The sequence below is a fragment of the Protobothrops mucrosquamatus genome, unplaced genomic scaffold (assembly GCF_001527695.2).
Source record: "Protobothrops mucrosquamatus isolate PMUCROS unplaced genomic scaffold, P.Mucros_1.0 scaffold24, whole genome shotgun sequence".
In the NCBI taxonomy this organism is placed as follows: Eukaryota; Metazoa; Chordata; class Lepidosauria; order Squamata; family Viperidae; genus Protobothrops; species Protobothrops mucrosquamatus.
The window spans coordinates 2,173,410-2,199,721 of record NW_015386409.1 but is presented as its reverse complement, the minus strand read 5'-3'; the positions used below and the strand labels follow the sequence as shown (position 1 = coordinate 2,199,721).

The window sequence follows — 26,312 nt, the reverse complement described above, 5'->3', positions numbered from 1 at the left end:
TAGTCCAACCCTTTATTCAAGCAGGAGGCCCTATACCATTGCAGACAAATCTCTTCTTAAAAACCTCCAGTGTTGGAGCACCCACAATCTCTGAAGGCAAGGTTCCATTGATTAATTGTTCTCAAGGATTAAACATAAGGGATATTATAGAATAATCCAAAGATTTTTGTTTTGTTTTCACATTGAGAAGCTGGCTGTCACATTCAAATCTTGAAATAGTTATCCAAGAATCCTCAGATTGGTTCTTAGTTAGGGACAGACCATGCCACATGAGGAGTCCTAATTATCAGAGGTACAAATCTATGAGCTGAAAAGTACCAGGTGGGAAATATTAGAAAAGAGTATCTTGAAAATTGGGGGGACTTTCCTTTGCCGGACCTATCTACAGTAGATGGTCATCTCAGAGAAATGCAGCAGCACATCCTATAAGACAGCTTCTGCACTGAGCAGGACATATGCTTATTTCACAATCCACATTCAGCTTCACCATCCTAAGCGTGAACTACAATTGGGTAAAAGAATGGAAAAAGTAATCTAAACACATTTATTTACTTACATCTCTCCTGGGAAAAGTTCCTAGTAGCTTGAATTCCTCCCAAGGGTAGCCCTTGGAAGCTACAAAATCAAAGACGACCTGCAGTTTGCTACTGGCCAGGAAACGCCGTTCAAAGAATTCTCCACTGGGTGTTCGGATACGTAGTTTACTAAGTGATTCGGTGCTCTCCTGTTTTGGTTCAGGAGGCAACGACTGCTCTAAAGAGAGTCTTATAGCCTGAGGAAAGAAAGAAAAAAAGCCATGTAGAGATCAGCAGTTACTTCACTGTTAATTCTGTTATTTTGTAAATAAGAATAGCATTATAAAAAATAGGCTGAACAAGAGTACACTTTGATTAATATTTGCTCATAAGTCTGCCAGAGGCTAAATTGGAACATTTCTCCAAAATGGTGGATTTCTTTCATTTCCATGAAGGTCTCTAGGCTTCTGAGAAGGTACGTAACCTGTTCTTGACTCAAATTTTGTAACAATATCAAATTTCCACATCATATCAGTTTTTTTTAAAAAAAATCTGTTCATTTTGAGGACTAAAAAAAAGAGAAGAGTCAAGTCTATGCTTTTACTTCCTAGACCAGTGATGGCGAACCTTTTAGAGACCAAGTGCCCAAACTGCAATCCAAAACCCACTTATGCATCATCGAGTGCCGGGTGGGCGTGGCCCATTGGGTGGGTGTGGCCCATTGGGTGGGCGTGGCTGCGGTGGTAACGGCAGACTGGGTGGGACTAAAAAGTTCAATCAATCAATTCCAACTTTGCAAGATCTTTTTTTTCCCCGCAAAAAACTGAAATTGACTGATTGAACCTTTTTTTTTTTTGCACACGGCGGTGGAGGCCTAAAGCGAAAAGGTTTTATAAAACCCAGCGGAAGGCCTAGGACTGGGGCGACAGTGCGCATGCCCACAGAGAGGGCTCTGAGTGCCGCCTCTGGCACCCGTGCCATACGTTCGCCACCACTGTCCTAGACTTTCCAATTCCCAACAAGAGAGGGGCATGAGTTGGCTCATTGACCTATTCTCCCTGCCTTTTACAGAGGTTCAAATCTAAGAAATAAATTTCGGCGAGATTATCATTTCCAACATTCTATAAATGGTTACTAGCTTTAAGAAAGCTTTCTAAATAATGATTGGCAGGCCTGACCCTCACCTTAACTGCCTTTATTTAAAGTAGTTTATATTTCCAGATCAAATTTTACAGTGATAGTAGAAGATTTTGCTCTGTTATGAATATTGCCACTAATACTTAAATGACATCACTAGGTAAATAAAATGTCATGATAATGGTCATGACACTTTGATCACACAATCAAAGTCTTAACCCTTTAAATATGCACCCACACATATAAAATGGGCAGGGCTTTGCATGATCTTGACTCATGATTACCATTAGATAAGTGGGAAATATCTTTCCCTTTGCCTAGATAAATTATAAGGTAAACTTTCTTTTTATTTCTAATGTTTAAGCCACTTTTTTTTAAAGAAAAATGTTCTCCAAGTATTAGGATGTCTTCCTGTTTTTGAAGTTCATTTCCACACAACAGTTCTATAATTTACATCTCAATAACGTATTCATCTTTATTCATTTCTTAATAACAGCTAAAAAACAACTAATTAAAATAAATCCTTCTCTTATAACACATTATTAAACCAATAGTTTGCTGCATAGCAGTGATAGTAATTTAATTGTTGGACAGAAAGGACTTAGGAAATCTTGATTGAGTGAATAATTGCAAAGTGCCAAATTGCCCTTTAAAGCATAAAAATCAAAACCATTAAATATTTAGACAGATATATTAATTTATTAAAATCCCGTAACCTACTCACAGATATTTTTTTTAAACAAAAGAGCAAAGTTCTCAACATCTAATTTCTCTATACATAAATTTGGACCAAAATGGGTTACCTAGTTATGAAAATATATATCAATGAAATAACTTCAAGTCAAACTGTTCTATTAGTGCTTTCAAAACAAAAACATTTCTTTAAAATGTTATGTGTTTTGAGAATGTTAATGAATTTTTAAATGTCCAACATTTTTTTAGATTCCTCTGTTGAGCTAGATTCTGACTTATTCATTCTTAATAGTGGGATCTTTGAAATAAAGCAATGGAACTTAAAAAAGACTATACAGCTTATATCTGATTGATTTTCAAGTATGGTTAAAACCGGATTCAATGAATTTAAGATTAGAATATACCTACATTTGAAAACGAAAAGTTAGTGTTATTAAGAAGAATCAAATATCAACAGGACAAACATAAACACCAGCAAAAAAGTGTACAAATAAGTATGTCCAAAAGCTATATGCACATACTATAGATTAGAACTTTCGTCTTTTTGCCTCCACACTTTTGATGTTTTTAAGCTTACAAAGCAATACCTAATAATAAGAACAAGAACAAGCAACTGTAGAAAATACACTCTGCAAAGGTTTTATATATATTATCTCAAATGGGCCAACAAGTAACAAATAATGTACATCTGGTCTGGGAGGTTAATGTGTTGCTATGTGGCAGGCATCATTTGCATTCCACGCATTCAATTGTTGACATTAAGGAAGGAGAGAAAGTAGAGACGCTTCTCCATTCCTTCCAGAGACTTTAATAAAATCCACTGGAAGCTTACTTGGCGTCTGACTGGAAAACAGGAGTTTGGAAGTGAACTATACAAAGCAGATAAGAAAAAAAAGAGGAAAAGAGAAAGGAAAAGACTGCTGTTTCCTAAGTGCTGCTGATAGATTACTTTTCATTTCCGGAGTACTGCTGACTACCCATTGTGTCTGATTACAGCATGGTCCTTGTTGACCTAGCTGAGACAGCTCAAGGAGTTATATAAGGAATCCAGTTTCCAGAAAACAGCTTTGTGTTTGCTCATAAGTTTGCTCATAAGTTCAGTCAGCAAACAGGGAAGTTTTCATAGGAAAGTGGCTAGAGTAATCAGAAGAGGGGGGTGAGGGAATCATGGTGTGTACAATGTTTGTTTTCCTGGCTGAAGAAGATCCAAAATACACCTGCAAGTGCAATCTTGTTTTCTTCTTGAAAGAGAGAGTTAAAGGGCATAAAGAAAGTGTTTCCAAACCACAACACATCAATGGAAATGAGAAGTTCCTGGACAGGACAATGGACATACTCAGAGAAGCCAGAGAAAGTGAATACATAGATCCGGGTGGGGTGAGGGGGACTTTGGCAGAGACAACAGCTCACGGGATCAAAAAAGGCAAAAGGATTAGGAGACATCCAGGGGTAATTATGATTCTCCCTCTAGAAGATGGTCCACAACTACCTGAGCAAACCTTCTACAGAACACTAGTGAAAACATATAGTCCCCCCCCATGGACTTAAGCCAAGAGTCACCTTGAAAAAGAAGTGTCTAGTGATGGTGGGTGGTTCTCCGCTGAGTTGAACTGGGCAGCTACCTGCAATCCCAAATGATGTCAGGAGATGAAATCAGTCTACCTCAATAAAACTTGCTAATGAGAACTCTGAGAAAGCATGTTTGGAAAAGAATCACCTTTAATTTAGGCAGCTGCCCAAGAATTTGACATAAGGCTTACAAAAGAGACCCACACCCACGCCCGCAAAACCAACAAAAATGAGCTATTTGGATATGTTAGCAATAAAGCCAAAGAGGTTGTAGGTCCATTGTTAGAAAAGGTTGTGAATGGGTAATAGATTAATGGTTGATCTCAGAACCCTTGCATTAACCTTTGAGAGAAGGCAAGCAAGATTCCAGAAGCTTGGAAGACAGAAAATATCATCCCTGCTTTCAAAAGGGGGAAGAAAGAGAATCTAAAAAAACTATAGACCTATCAGCCCGAGATCTATAATGGGCAATTTCAGACTTGTCATCAACAGAATGCAAGGTAACTTAAAAATCTTGAACTTTGAGAACTTTGGCTTCTCATAAATCTCTCTGTAGAGAGCCAGTCTGATATAGTAGTAAAGAGATCAGATAGAAATCAGAAGACTGTGACATGCAAAGCCAGCTGGGTGACCATGAGCCAGTCGCGCTCTCTCTTAGCCATAGAGAGCAGGCAAAGGCAAACCACTTCTGAAATTTTGTCAAGAAAACTATGTGTAAATCCAAAAGAGGTTCAAATAGATCACAGGAGCCCGATCACAATAAATTTAAGAATGAATGTGCTAGAGTTTAGGCTTATCTGATTTCCGAGATTCTGTATACCAACCTCTTATTTACTTCACGATACACCATACAGTTAATAAGATTCATTGTAAATTTTTCTTTCTCGAATGTACTCCTCTGTTATAGGCTTGACACTCTCAGTAGTCAAGGCAAAAATAAGCACACATAAGCACTGACTAGGAGGCATAAATAAAGGCTTGAATAGATCTGAATAAGCAGGTCTTTTTTTTCTCATAGAACGCCCAGAACGGAATTCCGGCACCTTTTTTGGATGGGTAGGCAAGGCGGGTTGTATGATGTGTGTGAGTTCCGGCACCTTTTTTTTTTTTTTTTAGAAAAAAAGCACTGTGAATAAGCATATCTTACATTGTATCATATCATAATGTAATATATATATTTATAATAGGGAGTCAGTTTGATTAATGGTTAAGGAGCCTAACAGAGTTGTTGATATGAAGAAAATAGATAACAAGAGTATTAGGTATGTTTGCTGTTTCACGTTACATATAAAAAAGGTGAAATAATAGTAATATGACCCTCCATAAATTGTAACAAGGAGATCACTTTGCAAGCTGCATGAAATTTAAGGCAGATATACCAGGTTATTAAAGAAACAGTCTGTGTCTCAAGAATCAGAAGAATCCACAGTAGCCAGTTCAAAGTTAAAGCTGATGCTATCCATAAGACAAGGAGTAGCTGCCCTTGGAACATTAGATTACAAGAATTCAGGGCAGGATGCAAGACCATTGTTTCTAACCAGGGAGAGAGTCTGGAGGATGATGTTATATAGCCAGAGCTCCTGGCTTTATCTAATTAGGGGAAATAATGCCTTCTCCTTTCAAAGAGCTGTCCAGAACTTCATTGCTGAGCTATGTTTAGCTGATGGTGCATTCTGGGGTTTGGCACTCTCCCAAGTTCAGCATCTAACTCAGACATGTCAAACTCGCGACATCACATGACGTCGCGCGACGTATCGGAGCTTTTTTGCCATTGCCGGCAATGGGGTGGCCGCGGCTCCGGTATGATGAAACCGGCCCGCGGGCCGACAGTTTGACACCCCTGATCTAACTCTTAACAGCCAACTGTCTTGAGTCTGAATCAATTCTGAAAAGGGACTGACAACTACTGGTGATTCTCTTCAGTCTCAGATCAAGCCATAATAAATAGCTTGTTTGTGAGCCCTTGGACAAACGTACTACAATTAAAAGGATCCAGCACTGGCTTGTTGTGAACAAATCATGTCAGAGTCATCTTCTTTTCTTGGTAGAGCTACCAAAATGCCATAAATATGAGTGCATCTAAATGCAGCTCAAGCAAAGCCTTTGATAAAGTTTCTCATGATATTCTCCTTAATAAAATGGTAAAATACAGACTAGATGATAGTCATTAAGCAGACTCACAATTGGCTGAATGTACCCCAGAAAGCTTGTTAATGGATGCATGCCATAGGCCTTTATACTGCACCCTCTGTCTTTCAACATTTAACCAGATTCTTGGATGAGGGAATTGAGGAAAAATTTATCAAGTTTGCGGGAGACACAAAGCTGGAAGGAGGGTTAATTCTTTAGTGAAGAAAGAAATATTAAAAAAAAAATCAAACAGGCTTTTGCAATGGGCTGAAATGAAGAGAAATACAGTTATGCATCTGAATAGGAAAAATGTAAGACATAAATATACCATGGAAGAAACCTGGCTTGTGAGTAGTACATGTGAAAGGGGTCTGGGTGTTCTTGTCAACCACAAATTAAACATGATCTAATAGTATAATGCAGCTGCTAAAAATAACATATAAATATTAATCACTATCCATCTTGAATACATAGTGGAAAGAGGAAGCTTTAGAGTTCACAAGGTTAATACTGTATGGAACAAAACTGTGACTGAATCTGGATGTTCTGCTTCGGATACCACGAAGCCTCCACCCAGAAGGTAACAAGGAAAACAGGTGGTGAAGAGGATGTGTAGTATCCCAGACAATCTTGCGGACCCTGCTCAAGCAGTGCTTATATGCTATGTCCTGGATGGAAGGGAGAGAATTGCCTATAATCTTTTCTGCCATCCTCCCCACTCTCTGCACTGAGAGGATTAAGGAAGGACAGCAGAAGCATTGTCACACAAAAGGGATGCACTTATTGTCAAATGTACCAGAAAGTAGAAATCAGAATCAATGGGTTACAACTACAAGTACATTGGTTCAGGCTACATGTCAGGAGAACTTTCCTGATTGTATGAAGTACAGTATCAGATGGAGAATATTATTGCCACATGAAGTGGTGAGTTCTTCAATGGAGAACTTCAAATAGAGACTGGATAGTCATCTGTCACAGAGATGCTGTACGTAACAGCATTAAACAAGAGCTAGACTAGATGAAATTGAAAATAGTACATATGCTTAAATATTTTATTATTTTATCATTTACCTGCACAATGGACTTATTTTAATCTTTTATAAATGGATGAATGTTGTTATCCTTTTGTATTTTCTCTTCTGAGGCACCTGCTTTCTATCATTGTATTTTGACATTTACCAATACTGTATAACAAATGCAATAGTATTTACTGAACCCAAGCAATTATACTAGAAAAAACAAACAGCAGCTTAGAAAGATCTATTTTCATTATGTAAAGAATAACTTCCCCTCCAAAGTAACTACTCTCTAAAGCTTTAGTGCAAAATAGATATTTACAATGGATATTCTATAGCAGTGAACACACTTAAAGAACAATGAAGGAAGAATAAAGTTAACAATTCTTGGATCTGCACTGCAGATATAAAAAAAGATGATTCATTATGTGGACAGGTGAATGACTGGCTATCAAACAGAAGCTGAATGAAAGAACCTCATATAAGTAAACTCTGTGGTATAGCAATGGACTATAGGTAATATGTATATAAAAGGAATGTTTTTACCCAGCTTTGTGAATAATGTTTTTGTTCTGATATATAAATATTTTTTCCCTTTTATAGCTATTTGCATTGAGAAAGAGTCCAATTACAGGCATAAAAGGCAGACTTATTCTGGAGCTTTCTATAAAAAAAAACTCTGAAAGGACATTCTAAATAGTTAAATAGCATAATTTATGCTCCAACAAAATTACACAAGAGTAAAATTATCCTACGCCTATATTGACCTGAGTTGAGACTGACCCCAATGTTGTTAGCCTTCTAGAAGAATAAGAAAGCATGGGTTTGCCAACTGGTCTGGGGAATCTGGTAATGTTGGTGACTAAATGACTATGTAAGAAAATAAGTGAATTCTTCAGCATGATTTGATTTCTGTGGTTATTTGATGATTCTTATACTGTTTGGGGGCATTTTTAACCTTCCCAGAATCATGGTAGTCAAATAGGTAGGCATAAATCAATGTAAGTAAGTAAGTAAATACGGACAGTTAGAGAAAGAGGATATTGAACAGAAATATTAAGATAGGAAGAAACTGAAAAAGTAAAAAGATTATATAAAAATGATATTCAAAATCTCTTTGGAAGAGATCATCTGAAATATAATTGTGGGTGGTTTTGATTAAAAAAAATTAGCTTAGATACTCATTTCTTCTTTGTCAGCATTCCCGGGGAATGGTGGACAGGAATGATGAAACTTCCATGATGATGGAAGCAAAAGACTTATGAACTTGCATGCAACATCATGATACAAGTCTGAAAGGATTCACATCATGATGTCACAATGTGCATTTTATCACTTCACACTTTATACCAGACACCTATGTTTTCCTTCTGGTAGAAAACATCTGAATAGGAAACACTTTGTTTTCAACAAAAAACATCAGAACTACAGCTAGTAGCTTCCCTTACACAGTTGTTAGTGTACAGTTGAATAAAAAGTTAAACTCACTTACTTCACGCTCTTCCTCCTGTTCTTTTCTAATCTGTTCCAAGCGAAACTGCTCTGCAATTTCTCTTTCTTGTGCTTCCCGCTGCAGAACAAGTGATAAATTAATAAGTCTGTTCAAACAGAATTTATCATTTGCATGGCTTTCCATATTTGAATGGTTTACATTTCTTCACAGACACAATACTAATGATTCAGAAAAATATATCTGAACCCTATATCTGTTTCTCTCTACTGAAAACGATCCTTCTTTTAGACTCTAAAACTATTCAGACTTTTTTAAAAATAATGGGCAGTCTAATATTATCCCCACCATGCTGGAAACGCTGAAAATAACCATGAGCCTTGTAGGCAAGCCCTGCCTCTGAGAAAAGCATCCATTTTTGGCAACATTCAGTAGATCAAAACAAGCATAATGGAAGTCAAAGAAGCATGATCAAAGCCATGGATGCTGTTGTACAAATTGCCAGAGTGAATTCTTTAAAATCTCTCTCTCTCCACGTGTGAAGGTTCCTTTGCCTGAGGGATAATACCCAATTAGGAAATCTTCTTAACTGAAGAATCTCACTTTGCACATAGATGTTTCCTCAGAGAACTTGGTCTCCCAAACAATGTATTTCAGAAAGCAAGATGGTTCATAGGTCTAATAGTCTGCATAGTTTTAAGATCCTCCTCCCGTGTTGTCACTGAACTGGAATCATGTAACTTGCCTTATTTTTACTCCAAGCATTAATCCAATTATCATTAAATTTTTAATAATATTAGATATGACTATAGTTACTTTTACTTTATTTCTTTCATTTCCACATATTTTTATATTCGAGTTCTTTCCCTATTTGCATTATTGTGGCAGGACTGAATATGACTAGGCAGATTGAGGAAATCAACAGAAGGAGACAATTTTGGATATATGGTAAAGTAGTAAAGAATTGATTTATTTATTAATATGGTATTTTTATAGTGTTAAAGTGAAACCATTCACATCAAAGGTGATATCAAAGTAGGTATTTTCTGAGAATTTGGGGGATACGTAAGGTTACTATGATCGACTGAAAGCAGCAGAAGGTTGCAGTCATGTGTTTACTAAAAGAATAATATATTTCTTTTTCTAGTAAAGTTATAATGATTGATTGAGAAAAGTAGTACCAAAAGCAATTGCAGCCAAGCAACTTTTTTTTATTGAAACAGGTCCTTTCCAGTAGGAACAACAGAACATTATGAGATTTCTTCAATAGGAAAGCCACGTTTCTCAGAATGTCAGTGTGATGGAGATCTTCTCTCCTCATCACAAGTATAGGAGGGCCTTGGTGGCTCTCTGAAAAGGATTAGGAAAGGGACCAGATCCTGGGATACAAGTGACAACACTGGTGACAAAACATGATCTGATTTGGATTAATAATTAGCTAACCTATTTCTTAAGATTAGTCTTAAACATTGTATGCTTTGTAATGATTGATACATACTTTTGCTCTATCAGCTTCCAGAGAGATTCGGTAAGCTTCATCTTGTTCTCTCTTCACATTTTCTCGGGCCTCACGTTCATCCTGGGATAGGATAAAGACAGGAAGATAAAAAAAAATAGTTTGGTATTTCAAAATCAATATTCATCCAGGTGCAAATACCTGTTTTGGAACACCTGTCCTTTGTTTACAGTATACTAACATTTGGAGAACACAGGTTGAAAGAAAGGAACTGGATAGTCAGCGAAGTGTACGAAATTATTTTTCTGGGTATCTGATGCAGGTTTTAAAAGGACACATTAGATTATTTCACATTAGGGAATTTCTCTGCCTTGACTGCAAACTACAATGGGCTACAGTCTTTTAGTTTGGTATTAACTAGTATACTTTCTTGATCTAAACAAAATTGGTTACCATCAAACCTTAGAGTTGGAATCTGGAAGTTCCCAACTAACTCCTACTAAGTGAACCGTATTCATACTGTAATCAACTAGAATATCCCTGACAGATGACTGTCAGCCTTTGCTTAAATACCTCCAATAAAGAGAATCAATTATCCCAACAAGAAGAATGGCCGACAATGCTGTTTCCTCCCAAGCTCCTTTGGCTGTTGATAATTTGTCCCACTTTCTGCCATTGCTGCTATTTTCTTTCCTGGTAAATGCATTGTTTTGCTGCAGTAACACCATAACATGCCCTGGCTCCCAGAATTGCTACTGTAAATGAGATGGACAGCATATACTGTAAAGGTACAGTAAATACAGGCATTGGGACTCTAAATTTATCCCAACTGGAGATCATATTGGCAGATAATTTTCTTTTTCAGGCCAAGATTCAAGAATTCAGGAGTTCCTCTAGATTTAATTCTTCCATGTTTGGTATTATTCTTTAGTAAAACAGATACAAAGGGATTTCAGGAATGTAAAAATATATTATGCATGGCTGCCTTGCTATAGCACGAAGATATGAAATGACACCGCTGAATTCAATTTTAAGTTAACAGTTTCTTACTCAGATGTACCTTCTCATCAAGTTCATTGTTAGATAATGGAACATTATTTATCCAAGCCAGATTTAACTATATAAAATATTTGTACAGGTTTTTTTAATGGTATGTTTTAATTAAGATTAGTGTTGCACTGCAGCGCAAGCAATTTACAATGTAAGATTCATCAGTATACAAGATTACAGACAAAATGGTGATACTCTTCTGTACATGCAAAAATAAATATTTGCATATCACAAGAACAAGCTTTCCTTCCGAAGTCCCTTAGTCCCTTGGAGCTTTAGTAAAGGACATACCTCTTCCACTGAGCCTTTACAGTAACAGAGTAAAGCCACCTCTAGGAAAGTTATGCAGCAGCGCTTTGCCTTCTCCATTTTATCATCTTCAGATGCCATGTAGATCAGGGGTGTCAAACTGCCGGGCCGCGGGCCGGTTTCATCATACCGGAGCCGCGCCCACCCCATTGCCAGCAATGGCGAAAAAGCTCTGATACGTAGCGCGACGTCACGTGACGTCGCGAGTTTGACATGTCTGATGTAGATGGTCTTAATCCATTACAATTTTCAACACTTTTGCTGTGTAATTGACCCATTTTTAAAAATATATTCTTAGTAGCGCATATAAACATTGGGTAATCAGTACATAGCAGCAGCCTCTCTTTAGAGGGGCAAGTTGTGAAGTACAGGTAATCCTCGACTTACAACAGTTCATTTAGTGACCGTTCAAAGTTGCAACAGCACTGAAAAAAGTGATTTATGACTTATGACTGTTACAGCATCCCCACATGAATGAAATTTGTATGCTTGGCAACTGACTCATATTTATGATGGTTGCAGTGTCCCAGGGTCATATGATCACCTTTTATGTCTTTCTGATAAGCAAAGTCAATGGGAAAGCCAGATTCACTTAACAACTGTTAGAGGAAAGGTTGTAAAATAGGGTAAAATTCATTTAACAAATGTTTTGCTTAGCAACAGAAATTTTGGGCTCAGTTGTGGTCATAAGACAGGGACTACCTGTAGAATCCAAATTCTTCAAAAATTGCCTTTTTATTTTGGTTATCTTCTCATTTCAAGCAAGCCATTCATGAACCCCACACCCATCTGAGATGTAGTGACATGGGAAAAGTCCTTTGCTGTGGTCCTACTAGCTTTTGGAATTCCCAGTTGAGGACAGACCATTTGGCAACTTCATGCATTTCATCATCCTCTGAAGACGTTTATCATGTCCAGCTTTTGGCCTTCCAGATTTCAAAATGTGATTTCAAATTACACTATCTCTTGGTTTGTGAATAGATTTTGCCTTCTTGCTTTTTGTTTTAGTTGTTTCTTAGGGACTGGAAATACTGAGCACAATGCTAATAACTTTAATTTGGGTGTGAACGGGGAGATGTAATGCAGTAATATTTGATTTCAAAAGAGAAAACTTTTTAAAACTGAAAAGACTACCAAGAAGGAAGATAAATGAGAAAGAGGATAAAATCAACATTTGAGGATTATTAAAATCTACAACAATAAAAGTCAAGCAGAGAAAAGTTTACATATATAGTATGTGCGTATATGTGTATATATACTATAAAACATTAAAACACAAAATAAAATTGCACACCGAAAAAGCCCTTCAGTTTTTTCTAGGACGCAGACAATGTGGAGGTAGTCAAGTCTCCAATGGGGGATCATTTGAGAGCCCCATTACCAAGAATCAATGCTTCCAGACGTTGGCCCCTGACCTTCCAAAAATGAAGGCCACAACCAACTGGTTCTCCTGGTAGGATCAAAGGGTTCAGACTGACTCTAATGGGGAGGTGTAGTTCTGATGATAACAGGTGCCAATCCACAAAAGGCTTTATAGATTTAAACCAGCATTTTAATATAAACTATTAAAGCCATGCTTTTTTCATTGGGGAGAAATTTTCTCTTACAGTATTTAGCTACAGTTTAAGTAATTCTGAAAGAATAATATGAGGTTCTATACACAATAGCATAATCCATAGAACAGGTTGAGATAATCCAACAGAATTTGAATTTGAATTAATTTGAATTCTATAAAGAAATGCTATTCTTAGTTTACTTTTCAGGTTCAGAAAGATTGTTCTAGTGGAAAAGAAAAAGCAAGCTGAGTTTCAGGAATAAGGTGTTACTATCACATGTATATAATTGCCTTTCCGTAGGTTTAATTTTAAAACAAATTGGGCATAAACCTTGTCTTTAATGATCTTCTAAGCCAACTAAATACTGCAAATATGAAAACAATTGTATTATCCATATGTTGACATTAATCAGGTTACACATTCCATAAAGTATGGGAGGACAATGTATGACTTATTACATGTTGTTGAACAGCAACCTCCATCTTTCATCTCCACTGTCATTTTAACTAGGACTGATGGGTGCTGTAGTTCAGCAATACTTGGAAAGCTATATTTTGCCCATTTCTGCCATAAGGCAAAGAAAGCACATTTTGAAATCTATATATTTTGTGATTCCCAAAGGATAAGAATGTTTCTACTGAGCCACACCTGAAGTTAAACACAGGGCTTGATGTTAATAAAGAGTACGTTAAAAAAAGATACCCAATTTGTCTAAACAAAATGCCATCTAGAAAATATTAATTTGATCCTCTAAGATAACAATCTTGTACAATTTCTAAGTATATAAAATGTATATGCTTATAGAAGTATCTAGTAAAAACTGCATGACTAAAACCCATAGCTTCTGATTTTTATATTTGATTATTCCAGAATTTAATTTGAAAACTTCAGAATTATGTTTTTTTAAATTGACTTAGCTTATTTTCTTCCAAAATTGTTGCATTCTCTCTGTTAACATGAAATATTTTTGTAAGGTATGTCATTATCATTTATAAGTCTCTTTCACCTATGGTATTTCTTTTTAACTGTAACCAGAATACTGCAGATTACTTTTTCTGTATATTCTTATATTGCAGTATACTCCGAATAGGAAAGAGTTTTATGATTTTTTATAACAGTTTCCCTATGTGCTTCTTATAAAATTATTTTTTAAATTTAATATAATGTTCTTTTGAGAATTATTGAATTGTAGCAGTGGCATTTAATATATGACTATTTAATTTGATCTCTCTCTCTCTCTCTCTTTCTCTCTCTCTCTTTCTGTGTGTCTCTGTGTGTGTATAATTTATTTGTATTTTATATATTCTACGTATTATGTATATTTTCAAGGCCAAAACATAATGCATGAAAATGAATAACTTTTATTGAAGTATCTGAAATGTCAGAAATATCTTCTGGCAAATTCAGAAGGCAATGAGGATACTTATTACTTAGATGGATAAAATATATCGGTATCAATTTTTTATTAGCATGTTTCTCTAAATAAAAACATGTATGTAACAAGAGCATAAAATTAAAAAAAATACTCTTCAAGGTTGTGTGCCTGAGCACAGAAGTTTAATCACTTTCATATTAGAGATTCTATTTAGCCACAGATTTAAATGGTTTGTGTGTGTGTGTGTGTGTGTGTGTGTGTGTGTGTGTGTGTGTGCGTGTAAGTAATGGAGATTCAATCTTGAAATAGGTAATATAATACTCTCCAAATGTTTCAACTAGAATTCCCATATACCTTGACACACTTAAGGGAACTATTAATAATATACTACATGTTTTATTGAATAATATATAATAATATTGACAGAAAACAGTATTAATAGTTCTTAAATATTTTTGTTACTGTTGTGGAGGGTGAATGATATAAAAATCATACTGAAATCACAAAAATGGCAAAATTCATTGAAATGATGTGATAAAGCTTTGACCGCAATTAGATAGACACATATAAATGGACAGAAGTGGCAACTGTATTTTCAATACAACCAGTTTCATTTATTAACTTCTACCTATATATTCTATTAATTGGCTCACCAGATAACAGTGTATGCATTTGAATTTAACAAATAAACATATTAGATTTTAACATGCTATGTGAGAATTATACGACAATTTTCACTATTTATGCTGAAAGGGCAGAGTGCATAGAGAGACTGCCTCACTTCAAAAATGGTATCATTTGAATATTATGCCTAAGCAAAGTGAATTCTAGAATAACCATCATACACTGGTATTTCACAAGTGATTCAAACTGACATTTTTACTTTTCTAAATGAGAACCTCTTCCTAGAGCAGGGGTGTCAAACTGCCGGACCGTGGGCCGGACGCATCATCCGGAAGCCGCACCCACCCCATTGCCGGCAATGGCAAAACCGTCCCGATATGTTGCGCGACATCACGTGACGTCACGAGTTTGACATGTCTGTCCTAGAGCTACAATTGTAGATGAGCAGATAAACTGGACTTTTAAAGAAGCAACTGCTCTATGAAGGTTGTTTGTTTTGAGATCAAAAACTGAAACATAATTTGGATTTAATTCATATATGTACAAATATGGATGAGTATTTTCCCCAGTGAATAAACCTGAACATCTCAAAATAAAGGCCCCTTACCATTGTTGCTTTTCACAGCTTAATGATCAATGACCACCAAGATTTTCAGCCAAAAGAATGAAATATTAACTGAGGGGAGTTAAAATGAATAGAAATTTTCAGCAAGGACTTGCAAACAGAGGTGTTTTTTTTTTCAAGGAATGCAGGATATTTTTCATGAAACTTATCCTAAAGCCATAATGGTCAAATGTTGCATAACAAGAAAAACAAACACACTGTCAGACCTTCTGTTAATTAACTTAAAAATGAGAACAAGTCAAGCCAGCTGTGTAACAGTCAATGCTTTTACAGTAATAAATTTTGACAGCAAAAATAAAAAGAATGCATTATCTAGATATCGCCAAATGGGTCCTGGCAGTACATAGGAACTCCACCCTGTATAAGCTTGTCAAAAAGTGTTACTGTAATCCATTGAGAAGTCTCCTCCTCAGGCAAGGAAGAAGAAAAAAAACGCAAAGGGAGGCTCAAAGCAGGTGTGTTGAATTGTTATACTATTATTTAATCAAGGATCTCTTCTCATTAGTTTTGTATTTGACAAATTCATGCTTTGTTCTTGCCCATCATGTGATGCTAGAGTCATCAATCAACAGTCTCATTAAAAGCCAAATGTAAACAATGAGCTTGTAGAAATGTGTTTTTAACACTGTATGCTCCTCAGTCACAAAAGGCATAATACATGACTGCTATTTCTCTTGGCACTCTCTGCTAGATTTTACCCAGATGACTATCAATTTTAAAAAAGAGAACATTAAAACTGGCTTCTCTATGGATATAAACAGTCATTGCCTCTAGCTAATATCCTCTCAAGGATCTAACTCCTCAGGAAAACATTGTTGAACTATTAGACTAATGAAGTCCACAATCATTCTGCCTAAATGACGGCTACCATTGTAAAAAATTCTGGGAAAATATGGTAACTAAACTGAAAAAAAAATCCCTATCAGTGATTTATGACAGAAAGGTTTCATGGACAGGTTGCATTCATGGACAGGTTGCATTTTCTGAAGTGAAAACAACAGTTTTTGAAAACTTAAAGACCATTTGTTATGACAGCAGGTAACGTTCAAGTATTCTGAATTTTGGTCATCTGGATCCACACTTTTGCAGACTTATTATTCTGATGGAGTAAATTTCCAGCATTATAGTAACAATTCTTTTAACATTTCCATCACCTCTACAACATTGCGAAAGATTTAGTTATAACTCTTTTAAAATAAATGATGGTCTAATTGAATGTATGTCTTGGACTTCAAAAAAGCACATTTTAACAAACTGAAAGAACGACAAGTTGCATTCCACAGGAAGGGGTAATCTGTAGGAAAAAGGAATTCAAGATGTATGGGAATTTTACACACACAGATACACAAAATACAATTCTGATGAAGAAAAAAAAGGAATAGCAGAAAAGAAAATGCACAAATAACTTAGTGAGGATATGAAAACAAAGAAGGTGCAGGAAGTGTACAAAGAGATAGGCTGGAATTGTAGAGAAGATCAGAGCAAGCTAAGATTTATAAGGGATGCAATGAAACATAGAAAGAGCTTCTTTAGATTTCTTTAACTAAGACAATAAAAGAAAAATCAGTGTATCAGTTGCTCAGTGAAAGTGACAAAACGATAACAAAAAGGTGTGTGTTCCACCAGGAAACTATGAAGAAGAACATGAAGGGCAGGTCTAAGTGTGTGACTGATGGAGACAAAACAATGGATGAGCTATTTACCTGAATATAAGGGGCTAGATAACTTGACTCAAGGGTGAAGGAATTTATTGATAGACTGGCCAAACTTTTATGTTATCTTTGAATAAATGCTTATGGATGACCTCGCTGCTAATCAACCTGATATTAATACTTGGAAAGATCTTAAAGGAAATCATAAAAATATTTGCTCTGTTAGGTGTCTTGATAACAATGCAGTAATAATCAGCACTGATTATTATGGCCAGCCTAATCTTACCTCTTTTTAAAAAAAACAAAAACAAAAACAAATAACTTTTTTATATTTTGGGAAAACTATAGACAAAATGCCATAGCAAATTAGTGGACCCCCAATTTAAAAACTATATTCAAAAAGTGGCTATCAATTGTTCTTCAGCATATTGCAGTGAGATATCAAGTGAGCCACTCAGAATTTCAGTTCCATTCTTCAGTATGAATTGGCTAAAAAGGTTGAAGGAATCTTTATCAAATTTGCTGAATCACAAAACTAAGTGGCTTAGTTAATGTTCCAGAAGAAGAAATAAAATGATAAATGATCTTGAAAGACTAGAGAATTGTAAGTAATGAAATTTAATACAGACAAGTGCAAAGTTCTTTATTTAGGAAGCTAAAATGAAAATGCACAGATATTAGGGAATACTTGGCTGAGATATAACAGTTTATATCTAAAGTTTCTTGGAATAGTAATTGACTGAAAAATGAATATTAATCAGCAATGTGACATGGCTACAAAAAACACAAATGCAATAAGCTGCATCAATACAAACATCATTTCCAAATCACAGCAGGTATTAAATCTACTTATGCAGCATTACTGAGTTTGTGTCCAGTTCTGTTTAGAAGTAACTAGTTTAGAGAAAGACAATAAGGAAGATTAGAGGACTAAAAACAACGTCATATGAAGATCAAAGAAGCTGTGGACATTTAGCTTTGAAAAGAGAAGATGAAGGAGGATATGACAGCATTCTTTAAATACCTGAAAGGATGTCACACAGAAAAAGGTCAAGACCTGTTCTCTATTGTCACAGAGTATGGGATGCAGAATGAAGGATTTAAATTACAGGAAGGCAGAATCTGAATTTAACATTCTCATCACAAGAGCAGTTCAACAGTGAAACAATTACCCAAATAGATGGGTTGGTGTGCTCCCCTTTACTGCTGAAGCAGAAGACAGACAACCATCTCTTGTGGATTCTTTAATTCAGATTTCTGTTCTGAGCAATGGTTACACTCAATGGCCTAAATGGCCCAATTTAAAACTGTAATTCTCTAATTTGAGACAGAGCCAAGCAACACTTCTGAATCAAACACATTAGATACAAAGCTGTAGTTTTAAGCAGTAAGACTCAATGATTGCAACATTATTTTTGTGAAAAATATAGAATTCCAATTGAGAATAGCTTAAAGCAGGATTCAACCTTCTTTTTTATTTGTTTTGTTATATGCAAATCTCTTAATCACTCTATTCCCTTTCTATGCAGAATACAGAAGGGAAGGAATACTGACAAAATATTAAAGATATAAGTAAAGAAAAAATACAAAATAAGTAAAAATACAAATAAGTAAGATTCACCAACAACATTAATCATACATCACTATATCTTTCTACCCTTGCAAACTGTTCATGCTTCCATCATGTTCATATACCACTTTATTTTATTTTATTTTTTAAATTTGTCACTTTTCTCCTTTTGAGAATCCCACTTACAAATATCAGGGGTGTCAAACTGCCGGCCTGTGGGCTGGATGCGTCATGATGAAACCGTGCCCACCCCATTGCCGGCAATGGGAAAAAAGTCGTGATATGTCGTGACACGTCACGTGACATCGTGAGTTTGACACCCTGACATATATGTAAGTATATTTTTCTTGGTCTTCCTCTTCCTCTCTTGACTCATATACTCTTATTTAATATACTTTTCTGTGGATATGATCCTCATTTATTCTCTATATGACCTAATCACTTCTATATTTTTCTTATTTACTAGATGCTCATCTTTGTAGCCAACCTATATTCATTCATCACCTAATTCCTGATATTACCACACAAACCTAATTATTGTATTCCCATATAAAAAGAATGTGTCACAATTTATTTCCCTAGGAAGATGTCAAAAGTAAATATGATATCTTTAATCAATCCATACTTGTAATATACATTACGTATATCTATACCAAAACAATGCAAGTTGTCTATCAGTATTGAAATTAAATCAAATAATGGAATACTATTTAATTTTTACTCTGGAAAAAACATTCATGTAAAAAACCAAAGTAGTAGTTAACTAGCTTTTTATAAGCTGCATAATATTGCATACTATACTACAGTATGACATCCTAGGTTCTTAGAAAGAAATTGGTGTGTATGAAGGCCAACACCAGCTAAAAGGCCAGCAGCAATGCTTTCATGTTTTTATGTGTATATAATAATAATATTGTTCCACGCCTTTTAATATAATATATTCAACTTGCATGTTGACCGATTCAACCAATCTGGGCAGCTCCCAGCAGTTAAACAAAGAAATTACAACAGAATATAAAAATTAAGATGGCAAGTGTGAAGAAGTGGGGCTCTATATTCTCCTTTGCTGAAGGCCTAGATGAAGAGCCAGGTCTTCATGGCTATTCTTCTAAAGAACAGCAGAGTGAGGGCCATCAGGATATAGATGTTAATTTTTTAATCAAAGGAACCCAGAGTGGACCCACCAGGCAGGATCAAATTGTCTGGCCAGATGTTAGAGGAAACAGGTGGTCCCTCAAGTAAACAGGCCCTAATGCCAACTGTGCTCTTCTGATGACACCACTCTGAAAATGCAAAGGATCTGCAGGTTCCAGTAATAAAAATCAAGCAGCACAGTGAAAAAATGTGAGTAAGATTAAATATAAAGAAAACTAAAGTAATAACATCAGGGACAATAACTAACCTCAGAATTGACTATGAAGATACTGGAGTGGTGACAGCTTCTATCTTATAAATTCATCTTATAACCTATGCATCCTCTGTTATTGTGACTGTTCTTTAGAATAAGCTTCCCCCAATGTTAAGATGACCTGACTTACTGGCTTTCCATTAAGTTGTGAAGACCTGGCTCTCCTTCTGTGCATTGGACAAGAATGCTACATGTCTATTAGTAGCACTATCCTCAATTTATTTATTTATTTACACACACACACACATACAAATTTGAAATTACAACAGCACTGAAAAAGGTGACCTACGATCATTTTTCACACTTATGACCATCAGTATCCCAATGGTCACGTTATCAAAACTCAGATGTTTGGCAATTGTCATGTATTTACAGTTACATGTATTTACAATTTACAGTTACAGTGTCCTGGGGTCCTTTTGTGACCTTCTGACAAGCAAAGTCAATGGGAAGCCAGATTCACTTAACAATGTTATTAACTTAACTGCAGTGATGCACTTATCAACTGTGGCAAGAAGGTCATAAATTTGGGCAAAATTTACTTAACAACTATCTTGCTTAGCAATGGAAATTTTGGGATCAATTGTGATCCTAGGTTAAGGACTACTTATGCACACACACACACACACACACACACACACACGGGGTTGTTGTTGTTTGATTGTGTCAATTTTATACAGATTTTCTTCTTAGTTTTGTATGGATATTATTTTCATTTTTCTTTTGAGGTTATTTATTTACTTTATGTTGATATGCTTCCCAGAGTCACAATTTGTAAGAGGGGCAGCCTATAATATTTTAAAATAAATTAAAAATAAAAACTTTCAAGACTACTCTTGAATTCTTCATAGGCCTTTTTAGAAATGGAAAAAAAAACTGTGGATGGCTACGATCCCATGTTTTGTGCTGAAATATGCCTCTCCCCCTTGGCAAAGTGGCTGAGAGCATCTGGGGGATAAAGGTTAGGAAAATGATAGGGATTAATCTCATCACTTAGTCTTATGGTAAATGTAAGTTTCTAACTAGATACATATTCCACGGCTAACATTTTATGGTAATCTTTATGGCATAATCCAATTATGCTATTAGCAAAAAAAAAAAAAAAGAGAGAGAGAGAGAGAGAGAGATTTTTTTGTTTTATCCAGAGATAAATTATGACTGCAGACAAAAGAAAATATAGTCCTGTAGTCTAATAACTATTGTTAGATGATCTCATATTAAATATTAAATGTTATGCTGATGACTTGCCAACAGTTATTATGTTTGAAGATTTTTAAAAGTCTTCAAAAACAGAATCCCAAGATTTAAACTTTGTATCCTTTTGTGTGTGTGTGGATATGCGTGCGTGTCTTATACATCCCAAATATCTTTTGTTCCTCTAAAAGCTCTATGTCTTGCCTTAAATAACATACTAAAACTCTCAGAAGAATGTTCTGTTTATCTTGTGGTTTATGATGACTTACTGTAGTTATTAAGACAACAATAACAGAAACCGGAATCTGTATCCTGCTTGCTATTGTCACATTTTGAAAGAAAGTTCATGTAAATGCATTAAGACCTGCACTAGGAAAAAAAATGCTATTTAAACAGGAGATGTTAGGAACAAGATTTACAAAAAGTGTTACATGTGAACCAGTACACCACTAAAAAATTGTTTCACATGCCAACGCCTCTTCTTAAGTACACAGAGCACAGATTGGGCTGTTAGGCATTATATTTGTCATGTTATTTTACCTACAGTAGAGAATTATAGTTCTCTAATGACATTTAGAGAGAGAGAAAAACCTAATGCATTCATCAAAAAATCCTAAATATGGAATTCAGTGAGAGACGATATGCTTTTGTTAACTGTCCAAGTATCTCTTTTTGTATTTCCAGTATAAATGAAATGGCTCATAGCTTGCCAAAGGCTTGAGAGACTAGTTGGCTGGTTGGAACTTCATGTTCAGGTTAACAGAGGTTGCAAAAAGCACCCGGATGTCATAATTGTGTACTATGTGAAAATAATAGCAATAGCAATCAGACTTATATACTGCTTCATAATGCTTTACTCTCTAAGCGGTTTACAGAGTCAGCCTCTCGCCCCCAATAATCTGGGTCCTCATATTACCGACCTCGGAAGGATAGAAAGCTGAGTCAACCTTGAGCCGATGAGGATTGAACTGCTGGCAGTGGGCAGAATTAGCCTGCAATACTGAATTCTAACCACTATGCCATAAAAAGGTCTGCAATCATCCATTCAGTAAGTTAGACAGAAATAAGAAACAATAACACAGGTAATCCTCGGCTTATCACCATAATTGAGCCCAAAATTTGTGTTGCTAAACGAGACATTTTTAAAGTAAGTTTTGCCCCATTTTATGACTTTTCTTGCCACAGTTGTAAAGTGAATCACTGTAGTTGATACGTTAGTAATCTGGTTAAGTGAATCTGTCTTCCCCATTGACTTTGCTTGTCAAAAGGTCGCAAAAGGTGATCACATGACCCCGAGACACAGCAAAGGTTCATATTTATGAACCAGTTGAAAAGAATCTGAATGTTGCTCATATGACCATGGAGATGCTGCAAAGATCGTAACTATGAAAGATGGTCATAAGTCATATTTTTCAGTGCCATTGTAACTTTGAACGGTCACTAAACGAACTGCTGTAAGTCGAAGACTACCTGTATAACATAAAAAAAATTATGTTATAAATTTTTTTTTAATTATTTTTTCCACCTAAGTTTCTGGATTGGGTTAGAAAGGTTGTTGTTGATGCTTTATAAACCTAATTCTATGAGGTTAACATTTAGGTAGGGCCACCAATTAGTTTTATCTACAGTAATTTTTATTTAAGTATATATTATACATGTTTCTGTATTTGTATATGTTTGTAACTTGTTGAAAAAGGGTAATAAAAATATTCAATTATCATATGTAACCAGTTTAATTGTGTAACGCTCATAGCTAAATTTTCTGAGAATGTAAAATAAAATTGATGTCCATTCTGTCAGATAGAAAATAGACAGCATTATTATATAAATAGATGACATATATTCCAATGATTATACAATGAAATCAAACCTTGTACTAGTGAGGAATAAGATTTAGATGGATGAATAAGATGCTTAGTACATTACTGTCAATCAATGTTTCTACTGTACATCCAGGATAACAATAATCTTAAATAGGAACACACCTATTATTGCAAAATCCTAACTAAGTACTTCATTACTTGTAAATGTCACTCTCAATTAATAAAGTAACAGATAACCACTTCACTGTTGTATATGTGGCTTGTGACTATATTTGTATAATTGAAACACTGGCATTTTGGGGGAACTTTTATCACTTTACTTGTTCATCATAGTCTGCATGAAATAAATCTCCATAGTAATTCCTTATTATTATGGTTAATCACAGAGTCAGCCAGATGTTTAGTGTATTCAGGATTTTTATCCACCTACTGAGTCCTTCCCAAGGACCTGGGTTAATCAGATATGAAAGTTTATTGGTGTTAAAAGTATTGTTGCTTCTGAGTAAAGCTGCCTTTTGCAACTGACTGATGGTGATTTTGTCAATTGCGATGGTGTGCAAATGGTGCTCTGTTTGTTTTGGGATTGCACCCAAGGTGATGATTACTATTGGTATTACTTTTGCTTGCTTCTGCCACAGTCATTCTATTTCTATATGCAGGTCTTTGTATTTTATGATCTTCTCCAGTTCTTTCTTTTTTCTTCTGCTATCTCCAGGTCCACTATCCGGACTTATTTGTCTTTCTTATCGACAAGTGTTAGGTCTGGTGTGTTATGTGGCAGGCGCTTTCTGTTTGAATTCTAAAGTCCCAAAGTACTTTAGCTTCTTCAATTCCTATTACCGTCTCTATTTTATGGTCCCACCAGTTTTTGCCTGCAGGCAAATGGTATTTCTTGCAGATCTTCCCATGCATCATTGTTGCTACTTTGTCATGCTGTCAGTCTGTGCAATTTTCTTGCAGCTGCTAACCAGCTGGTTGGTTTCTTCAGCTTCTTTGCAGAGGTGGCACCTACTGCCTGTTGCTATCTTCTCAATTCTGGCTTTGTATGAATTTGTTCTTGATCTAGTGCAGCCACAATTAGCCCCCGTGTCTCTTTCTTTAACTTTCCTTTGCCAGGTCTTCTTGTTATCTGCTTTGCCTGCTAGTTTGTGTGTGTGTGTGTGTGTATTGGCCATGTAATACTTTGCCTTGCTATGTGTCTTTTCTAGTCTTCATTTGGTCTTTCTTAAATGCGAGTTTGGTCTCTCCAGTATTCAGTAACCCTTCATATTGTACTAGTTGCTTCATTGTCCTTCAGATATTCTTCCAATGGCCTTTATTCTTCTTCAACCATCTCATGTACTTCCAAAATTCTACACCCACCTATTTTCCTTGGTAAGTAGAGTTTGTCAATGTCACTGTGAGGATGCAGGACATGCTTCATTGTCATTCTTTTTCTGGTCTTCCTATCCAGGGCTTTTATTGGACTGCTTGAGTCCAGTCCATTATTCCAGCTGTGTTCCTAATAACTGGAATTGCCCAGGTGTTAATTTGCACTGATGTTATTTCCTTCACTGAGTTTGAACTTTCAGATCTTCTTCACTCTCATGGTGTATTCACTTCTAACATTCTTCTTGATTTCAGTTTGCTTGATGTTGTCAGCTTGAAGAATGTCCAGGTATTTATAGTGATCTTCTTCATTCACTCTGGGTGTTATTTCCATAGGGCATCTTGATTCCTTCAGTGTTCACTATTTTTCCTCTGTTGATGGTAAGGGTGGCACCTTTGTTTAATCCAAATTCCACTGCAATATCTTGGCTGTATACATGGGCAGTGCTGAGTAGTGATTCTATTTGAGATGGTGTTTTTCCATATAGCTTCAGATGTAAAGGAAGTGGGAGAGCCTGGCAGATATTTTTGATGTTTGATAGCCATGAACCGTTAAGTGTTGAGAGTTACATTGAATCAATGTAATGGTGCTGATAGTGAGTATCCTTGAAAGATCCTTCTCTTGATATTATCCTCTCCCAGTCTATCGCATTGACCAGCAATTACATCTTCCACTGTGCCATTGATCTTTGCACAAAACTCCTGATGTGTGTACTGACTCCTGTTATTTCTAGGCACTTTTATTATCCAATCATATGGCAGGGAGTCAAATCAGCATTCAAGTTGATTTTCCTTCTTTTGCAATTTTATAAAATTGTCAATTAGGAGCTGATCTTTCGCTTCTCTGCTGTTTGGGCATTTTCTTTTCTGCTCAGGTTGAAAGAGTGTTTTCAACTAGATGCAGTTGGACTGCATCAGCTACAACCTCAGTTAGCAATCTGAAAGCTGTTGGTAAGCAAGTAATTGTCCTGTAGTTGCCTGGGGCTGCCTCTTTTGTTAAATCTTTCATTATACCAGGCAGGTTCCGCCAGATGTTAATCAAACTTCAAATTCACCTTCATATAGTTTGATGCTAATTCCTTGGCAATGTGTGTATATAGATCAGCCAGATGTTTCAACCAAAAACCATGCAGTTTATCTTCACCTGATGCTGACCAATTGTTGACTTTCCCTACCCTTTTCTTTACTATTTCTGCTGTTATTACAAATTCTTACATTTCAGCTTCTTTATTTGTAGCTACCTCCTTTATCCAAGCTGCTGTTTGTTGTATTTTTTGGGGTTGTCCCATAGAGATGCTCAGAATTGCACCGTTTCTTCTTTGTCAGGTGTTGATTGGTTCATTATGGGTTCTTAATGGAGGATTGCTAGAAACATTTCTGATTCAACTGAAATTGGAAATTCTGCCTATAGTGTGCAATTCAGGCTTTATATCTGCTGAACTTCTTGGCTACAGTTGTTATTTGCTCTTTATATTTTATTTATTTATTTATTTATTTATTTATTTATTTATTTATTTTATTTATTTTATTTATTTATTTATTTATTTATTTATTTATTTATTTATTTATTTATTTATTTATTTATTTATTTATTTTATATCCCGCCCTTCTCCTTACGGACTCAGGGCGGCTAACAACCAGATAAAACACTAATCCCCAAAAACTACAAATTTAAAAACATAAGTAAAAACAAATATTAGTAATTTGGTCAAGTTAATTTAAAAATTGCTTTAAAACCCCATTAAAATTTTCCCCTAGGCCAGTCCTGCAAGTTGGAATAGCCATGTCTTAA

The 26,312-nt window shown here is 35.6% G+C and overlaps 1 protein-coding gene across 1 annotated transcript in view; it reads right to left on the bottom strand.

The window, feature by feature from the left end:
• The window catches only part of FAF1 (Fas associated factor 1), a 183,376-nt gene that overhangs the window by 11,392 nt on the left and 145,672 nt on the right, over positions 1-26,312 (bottom strand). Inside the window, exons 16-18 of the mRNA XM_015810912.1 lie at positions 10,009-10,089; positions 8,553-8,630; positions 557-772 (exon numbers count right to left, since the gene is read on the bottom strand). Coding sequence (XP_015666398.1) covers positions 557-772; positions 8,553-8,630; positions 10,009-10,089 — 375 coding nt within the window. The remainder of the gene's footprint in view (positions 1-556; positions 773-8,552; positions 8,631-10,008; positions 10,090-26,312) is intronic.